The sequence below is a fragment of the Bombina bombina genome, chromosome 3 (assembly GCF_027579735.1).
Source record: "Bombina bombina isolate aBomBom1 chromosome 3, aBomBom1.pri, whole genome shotgun sequence".
Taxonomy (NCBI): Eukaryota; Metazoa; Chordata; class Amphibia; order Anura; family Bombinatoridae; genus Bombina; species Bombina bombina.
This window is the reverse complement of record NC_069501.1, coordinates 1,124,450,640-1,124,459,822: the sequence shown is the minus strand read 5'-3', so window position 1 is coordinate 1,124,459,822 and position 9,183 is coordinate 1,124,450,640. Positions and strand designations below refer to the sequence as shown.

General features: G+C 37.2%; 1 protein-coding gene across 1 annotated transcript in view; it reads right to left on the bottom strand.

The window, feature by feature from the left end:
• The window catches only part of USP12 (ubiquitin specific peptidase 12), a 353,283-nt gene extending 347,272 nt beyond the window's left edge, over positions 1-6,011 (bottom strand). The window contains exon 1 of the mRNA XM_053705571.1: positions 5,737-6,011. Within this exon, the coding sequence (XP_053561546.1) occupies positions 5,737-5,784 (48 nt within the window). The 5' untranslated portion in view covers positions 5,785-6,011. The remainder of the gene's footprint in view (positions 1-5,736) is intronic.
• Between the last annotated feature and the right edge of the window lie 3,172 nt (positions 6,012-9,183).

Below are 9,183 nucleotides of genomic sequence, written 5' to 3'. Positions count from 1 at the left end.
AAAAAAAAAAACATCCAAGCCCGGCTAAATTTTGCAAAAACACATCTGAAGTTTCCAAAAAGCATGTTGCAAAAGGTGTTCTGGTCTGATGAAACCAAAGTTGAACTGTTTGGCCATAATTCCAAAAGATATGTTTGGCGCAAAAACAACATTGCATATAACCAAAAGAACACCATACACAGTGAAGCATGGTGGTGTCAGCATCATGCTTTGGGTCTGTTTTTCTTCAGCTGTAACTGGGGCCTTAGTCAAGGTAGAGGGAATAATGAACAGTTCCAAATACCAGACAATATTGGCACAAAACCTTCAGGCTTCTGCTAGAAAGCAGAACATGAAGAGGAATTTCATCTTTCAGCATAACAACGACCCAAAGCATACATCCAAATCAACAAAGGAATGGCTTCACCAGAAGAAGATTAAAGTTTTGGGATAGCCCAGACCTGAATCCAATTCAAAATCTGTAGGGTGATCTGAAGAGGGCTGTGCACAGGAGATGCCCTCGCATTCTGACAGATTTAGAGTGTTTTTGCAAAGAAGAGTGGGCAAATCTTGCCAAGTCAAGATGTGCCATGCTGAAAAAATCATTCCCAAAAAGAGAGTGCTGTAATAAAATCAAAAGGTGCTTCAATAAAGTATTAGTTTAAGGGTGTTCACACTTATGCAACCATATTATTTTAGTTTTTTTATTTCCCTTTACCTAAAAGATTTCAGTTTGTTTTTCAATTGAGTTGTACAGTTTATAGGTCACATTAAAAAGGTGGAAAAAGTTCTGAAATTATTTATCTTGCCTCATTTTTTTACATCACAGTAACGTGTACTTTTTATATCACACATATATATATATACATATATATATATATATACATATATATATATATATATATATATATACATATATATATATATATACATATATATATATATATATAAATATATATATATATATATATATATATATATATATATATATATATATATATATACACACACACACATACACACACACATATATATACACATATACACAGGTGGCCCTCGTTTTACAATGGTTCAATTTACACCGTTTCATAATAACAACCTTTTTTTTCCAGTCATGTGACTGCTATTGAAAAGCATTGAGAAGCAGTGCATTTATTAAAATAGCCAGTAGGTGGAGCTGTCCGCTTGTGTTGCAGAAAAGCCAAGCAAGCTGAAATTAATCTGTTTAAACAGACCTGAGCTATCGAGCAGATTTCAAAGGAACAAGATCTTCCTGTCTATAAATCAGTCCAGAAGAAAAATGCAAGTGAAGTCTGTGCTGTGTGGTTATTTTATTAGGTTTATAATGCTGTTTAGCACTTAAAGTCTTCATTTCAAAGTTTTAAAAATAATGTATTAGGTGTCATGACAATTTTGAGAGGGGCCTGGAACCTATCTCCCTCACTTCTCATTGACTTACATTATAAACTGGGTTTCAATTTACAACGGTTTCGATTTACAGCCATTCCTTCTGGAACCTAACCCCGGCGTAAACTGAGGGCTACATACATATATATATATATATATATATATATATATATATATATATATATATATACATATACATACACACACATATATACACCAACTTGAGAAAATGGAATAATCACAATCTGTAAGCCTTCTTTAGAAGTGTAAGTAGCAAAACTCACAATGCACAAAGTATGTGTATAGTTCAGGATGCAGTAGCTCGGTATGCTGATTGAGCAAAAACATTTAAGGGCATAACAAACGCTTCCACTCCTAATTAGGAGAAAGCGTATGACTCACGGATCTTCAGGCCAAACAGGTACACGGGAACCGGCTCTTAAACCTCACCAACAAGGCTTTCTCACAGCACCGCCAACGCCGCGCTTGTAGGAGCCAGGGGAAGCAGCCTCGTCCTCATTCCGTCTGTAGCCAAAGAACAGCAAGCCGCCCAGCACGTCAGTGACGTGTTCACTACTGCTCCGCCAATCCTGAAGTAGATAGACCGAAGGTTGCGCTCCAACACTTTAGCCAAGAGAACATACCCAGCAATGCAATGGGAGATTAAATCCCTGTTCCTGTCTGAGTCCCAGAAGATTTTTAAAAGGGGATAATCAATGCAATATAACAAAAAAAGGCAAAATCTTCCAGAACTTGTAAAAATAAAACGTCCAACTTTATTGATCCATTAAAAGCATAGCAATAATCAGATAAGACCGTCTGACATGTTTTGGCCAGATGGCCTCAGTCATAGACAGTCTATGAGTAAGACCATCTGGTCGAAACATGTCAGACGTTCTTATCTGATTATTGCTATGCTTTTAATGGATCAATAAAGTCGGACGTTTTATTTTTACACGTTCTGGAAGATTTTGAGATATATATATATATATATATATATATATATACACACACATACATATATACACACATACACATACTTTTTTCCACCTTTAATGTGACCTATAAAATAAGCAAATCAATTGAAAACAAACAAATCTTTTAGGTGAAAGTAAGTAATAAAAAAAAAAAATATATGGTTGCATAAACTAATACTTTGCTGGAGCATCTTTTGATTTTATTACAGCACTCAGTCTTCTTGGGTATGAGTATCAGCATGGCACATCTTTACTTGGCAAGATTTGCCACTCTTCTTTGCAAAAACACTCTAAATCTGTCAGAATGCGAGGGCATCTCCTGTGCACAGCCCTCTTCAGATCACCCCACAGATTTTGAATTGGATTCAGGTCTGGGCTCTGGCTGGGCCATTCCAAAACTTTAAACTTCTTCTGGTGAAGCCATTCCTTTGTTGATTTGGATGTATGCTTTGGTTCGTTGTCATGCTGAAAGATGAAGTTCTGCTTCATGTTCAGCTTTCTAGCAGAAGCCTTAAGGTTTTGTGCCAATATTGATTGGCATTTGGAACTGTTCATAATTCCCTCTACCTTGAATAAGGTCCCAGTTCCAGCTGAAGAAAAACAGACCCAAAGCATGATGCTACCACCACCATGCTTCACTGTGGGTATGGTGTTCTTCTGGCGATATGCAGTGTTTTTGCGCCAAACATATTTTTTGGAATTGTTGCCAAAAATTTCAACCTTGGTTTCATCAGACTATAACACCTTTTCTCACATGCTTTTGGGAGACTTCAGATATGTTTTTGCTAAATTTAGCTGGGCTTGGATGTTTTTCTTCTTAAGAAAAGGCTTCCATCTTAACTCTGCCCTCAATACTCCACGTGAACACTTACTACAATACAGGGAGAAGAAAAACATATCACGTATCCCACTAGTAGTCAAATACAACCCAGCTGTGGAAGGGATACGAAAAATCATAAAAGACTTACAGCCACTACCCTTAGAGGATCCCACACTCAAAAAAAATCTTTCCAAAACCCCCAATCCTGGCATACATACAACCACCTAAACTAAAGCAGAAACTGGTACATAGGAAGCTACCCCTTGAGAAAAAGAACACTTAGAATGGAACCAAGTGCTGCTATAAAGCACTCTGCAAACTGTGTCAACACATTTGTGAAAGCAGCACAGCAAATCACAATAATAAATCTTATAACATTAAAGGGGCATATTCATGTATATCTGCAAATGTGGTATACATGATACATTGCACTGCATGTGAAATGGGATGCTATATTGGAGAAACAAGCCAAAAACTGCACCTTCACAGACACTCAATCAAAAACCACTGTGAAACAAAATACTGCACCCCTGTTGGTCACCATTTCACCCAACCTGACCACTCCATCCAAAACCTCAAAATCAAAATTCTCAGAGGCAACTTCAAAAACACCATGGAAAGAAAAACCTTTGAAATGAAAATGATAATGCACTTCAACCTGTTTAACTCTGGACTAAATGTGGACTCTGGATTCTTAACACATTATCAAAATTTTTTGTAATGTACTTTCATTTAGTCAATTACATTGTATATTCCACATTCTTTATACATAGGTACACAGGTAAGCCTATGTCGACACTTTTGTCTTTTTTTAACTTTTGTATTCCCCCTGTATATACAATTTCCCATCTTTATAGTTATTGATTCAATGTTGATATATAACTTTATATCAGTATATGCTCTATGTATAGCTATATATTTCCCCTGTCTGTTCTCCTACACTGGACACTGTCTGCCTGTTACCTAAGCCCCCCTCATGATTTTTACGACACCTCCTCCTCTCCCTGCACTGTCTTCTTAGCTATTCTGTGTTTTAAGATACAATCCAATTCCATTGAATTGGTCAGTATTGCTTCAGACTTGATAAATTAAGGAACTCTTCCGAAAGCTTGTCAACTTATAAATGTATAGTTAGTCCAATAAAAAAAAAAAAAAAAAAAAAAAAGGATCATTGCTCAATGCAATACTCTTGTTATTTTGATATCTATAATAAAGTATATATATATATATATATATATATATATATATATATATATATATATATATATATATATATATCTCTAAGTACACTGTCCCTTTAAATTAAAGGGAAAATGTGCATTTCTCCTATGACATATTTTAAACAGAAAGTATGCAAGCAGAATTTTAACTTTATTCTTTATTATATAGAACACCTGATCTGTTGATAAAGAGCAGTTTATATTGTATTGTTTTAAAACATTATCCTCCTTTATCTGAATTTTTTATTTGGTCTAGTATAACAAATGTACAAACTACTTTAATATTCTGAGTTGCCTAAATTGTGAATTGATTCATAAGTATAACACACACTTCCATAAAAGCCTAATTCAACTGTACTGTGTACAGTTCTGTGCTGGGACTGTGGACACCTGCTGACTAGGGCAGAGTACCTATGCAACACCAAAAGACCAGCTCAGCTAAAAAATGTAAGGCACACATTATAAAAGACTATAATACAGACATAAAAACCTGATTACAGCATAAAGAAAAAAAGGTGATGAGTTTTTTTATTTTTTATGAGCTTTACCTTTTGATCAACTGTATTTGTAACTAAATTGGAGAGCAATAAAACAAGCATTTGAAGGAACAAAAAGGTGACTTAGTGAAATGAAACAAGTTCTATTACTTGCAATATTGTAAGAAATGAAACGTATGCACGCAGCATGATAATTAATATTTGCAATTGTAAAATATATTATCACAGGTGGTGCAGTGCACAAGCAGTTGGGCATTTGCAGTGATCATGTAATGGCTAAAGAGACACTAATTAAAAGGGACATCTGAGTAGAACAGAATAAGCTATGTATTGCAAACATTGTTTATAATCCGTTAACAGTGAAATTATTAAAAGAAAAAACTGTGCATATAGAATATTTATTGTACTTACTAGACCTGTTACCTCTCACATGTATTTTGCTCCCCATTTAAAGCTTGTGCATCCCGAGTGATGTATTCGTGGTAAACCTGAGTTTACTACGCGCAGTAAAGTTACTTGTTGACAAGGGGATTTCTGTCAGAAAGAGCAACAAGTAAAAAAAATGTTCCGCGCTACAGGTGCGGGAGAATACCTCATATTCAGGAATACCTCGCAGTCAACAAGGCTTTAAGTTTTCTGTAAAATATTTACATTTCTATAAACATGCACCTTCACAGTTCCATTGCTAATAGTAGGCCCTAGAACATCCCCGGCCTTTCCTACCACTCAGAACCGCACAGCGCCCTCTCAATACTGGTAACCTCTACTATTCCCCAGATCACCAAGCCTGCACAAATGGCACAAGCCATCACATCTTCCCTCAGGCAGCCACTCACCATGGTACAGATAGAAGCGATCCTGGAAACTGTCATTAGGATTTCCATCCGCCCGGCGCCATCTTCACCCGATCACCGCCAGCAGACAGGCCGGAGCTGCGCGCTCCCGCTCCACGACACTTCACCAGTTGTGCGCGCACCCTGGTGGACACCACTTAGTCCGCCGCTGCAGAGCACGCTCACCGCCACAATCCGGTAATCCCTTTGAGGTAAACGCGGTTGTTTCTAAAAATCTCAAGGGATAACCTACTAGATCCCATCCTTCTAAAGGACCTTCTGACGTTACAGGAGTCAGGTGACAGCAGTGATCACATGGTACAGATAGCTACAGGAAGAAAGAGGGCGGGAGACTCAAATCAATAAGCATATGCTGTTGTGTTGCTGTTGGCTTGGACCTTTAATTGAGATGCATGAGCAGGATGTGTTGTCTGAATTTATGTTTGAGACGGTAAGAAAGAATCATTGTAATTTGCCAGTAGCTTTAATGGATTTTCTAATGAAACAATATGCTGGAATCCTTAAAGGGATACTCCAGTCAAAATTAAACTTTCATGATTCAGATAGAGCATGCAATTTTAAGCAACTTTTTAATTCACTCCTATTATCAATTTTTCTTCATTCTCATGGTATCTTTAGAATGTAAGTTTAGGAGCCGGCCCATATTCGGTTCAGCACCCTGGCTAGCGCTTGTTGATTGATCGCTACATTTAGGACTTGATTTATCCTTCTCCTCCCTTTGACAATTCATCTCCTCCCTTTCTCACAAGAGAACCTGCCGTCAGGATTTATCAAGCAGCGGTTATCAGACCGCTGCTTCCCTATCCTCTTCTCCACCTCTTAGGTAGAGAATGTCAATCTCCCCAGTCTCATCTGACCGGGGAGATTGACAGCTCCTGCCCGCGTGTGATTGGCTGTGCATTGGCAGGGAGGCAGTGTTGCACGCAAGCTCTATTTTGTGCTGTTAAATTCGGCAGAGTAGATCAGGGGCAGACGGCGAATATGTACACCCCTGCCCGCCCTTAATTGAGAAATCTAGCCCTTAGACTCCAATCAGCAAGCGCTACCCAAGTGTTGAACCAAAAATGGGCTGGCTCCTAAGCTTACATTCTAGCTTTTTAAAAAAAAAAAAAGATGCCAAGAGAACGAAGAAAAATTGACAAGAGTAAATTAGAAAGTTGCTTAAAATTGCATGCTCTATCTGAATCCCAAAGTTTAATTTTGACCAGACTGTCCCTTTAACAGTGGCTTTGATTTATGACACACCTATATATTTGAATGCAGGGATGAAAACCCCAATTGATATTTTCTTTTATTACATTTTTGTTTTAACTTTTAGAGCACAAAATTCTGGGACCTTATTTGTGCTTTGAAATGTAGAAACACAAGTAAAGACCTGGGTGGGAGAAAAGATTACAAATGAAGCCCAATAATTGTTATACACTTTCTTCATTATTGCTGCTTTTTGGGAGACACAGATGAAAACTGGAATAAGATTACAATTATATTTATTAATGGTAATGGAAAGTCAAAATCAAACTTAAATGATTCAGATAGTGCATGCAATTTTAAAGTGAAAGTTAATTTTGAACATTCAAAACACAGCATCTCATTATCCCCATGTATATAAACATAATCGCCGTTTTTTTTTAATAAAACATATTAATATTTTCATTTTATTACTAACGTTTCTTTTCAGCCGTTCTTTTGTCCTGACTCCTCCCATCTAATTCTTCCTGCTTTCTCAGTCTTTACGTATAGATCGATCCCACCCGCTCTATACGTATCATCTATGCGCGTTCACAACGATCAAGAGCATGTGCGCATGCGCGATTTAAGTATGTGAACCGCAATGCGATTGACAAAACTGCTGGGCTCCAATGCGCAGGCGTCTCCCTCATATAGTGTGGAAAGGTGATAACTAAGCGCCAACTATATAACGCAACAGACCTCCAGCTCTAATAAATTGGCACCTAGTTGCCAAGGGTGGATTCAATTTTAAGATTGGATATCAGAGCGCCAAACAACGTAGGCAGGGTCTATGGGCAGATAGTCAAATACCAAAGGTAACAATAGGTTGAAATAATATGATTTAATACATAAGGTAAAAAAGTTGGTACATTTAAAATTATACAACAATTAGTCATGGATCCATGTTACACTTTAAAATATATATTGAAACACTTGGAAGAATTTAAAAATACTTGTAGAACAATTGATAACAACAATGAAATGTAAGTGGCTCTGAATTGGGGTTTTGCCTATGTGTTTATCCAAAATGATGTAAATCCTAACAGGTGGACAAAAAATGTTACAGGAATGTCTAGAACCTGAATTCAAAATATAAAACCTGAGGTTGTGCCTATGTGTTTATCCTAACAAGTGAAAAAATTTGAGAAAAATATGCAGGGGTGTGTGAACCTTATTTTCAAAATAAACAATGAATTCAAAATAAAACGATATACAAGTGAATTTTTGACAAATCAACTAATGCAAACATAAAGCATAAATAGAACCAAATAAAAACAACAGCACAGCTTCAACGTGTTTTCAAATGTGTTTCTGCTTGCAAACTGTGATGTGATGTGAACAAATATCTATTATAAACACTGAATAGTGGCAAAACTTTGTGATTGGATTGAAATTGAACACAGGCTCTAAATTGATACCCTAAAATTTGAATCTAAAGGGCTCAAAGTCTTGAGAAAGGTCAGTGAAGACCGAAACCGGTTGACTGGTAAGGAGTATTTTAATTGTGATCACATTAAGAAGCCATCTGCACTATTGTTTGCCTTTCCTTTTTTGGCAGGTAAGGGACAACATTGCAAGTTGGAATTATTTGTTAACTACCGCCCAAGAAGATTTCTACATAATCAGCAGTTGGGATCCATATTGAGATAGACTATAGTAAGATTCTTATTATCCAATTTGAATATTTATTTGGACTTTTAAGCATTTTATGTTATATCATCCGTTTTTTAAACCACTGTTGTATATGGTCTCTTTTAATTAACATCTCGAGGCTCTTTGAGCAAGTCCCTTATATCTAGCTCAGCAACTCTGAGCCCTTTAGATTCAAATTTTAGGGTATCAATTTAGAGCCTGTGTTCAATTTCAATCCAATCACAAAGTTTTGCCACTATTCAGTGTTTATAATAGACTAGTCCTAAAGCCTGTGTACACGGGCCAATTTTTTAGGTACCGTGGTTCCAACCCTTGCTCCCTCTTTCTCCCCCCTCTCTTTTGCGCTCTCTCTCTCTCCCCCCTCTCTTTTGAGTTCTCTCTCTCCCCCTTATTTTGCTCTCTCTCCCCTCTCTTTTGCTCTCTCTCTCCCCTCTTGTGCTCTCTCTCCCCCCTCTTTTGCTCTCTCCCACCTCTTTTGCTCTCTCTCCCCTCTTTTGCTTGCTCTCTCTCTTCCCCCCTCATCTGCTCTCTCCCCCCTCTTGCTCT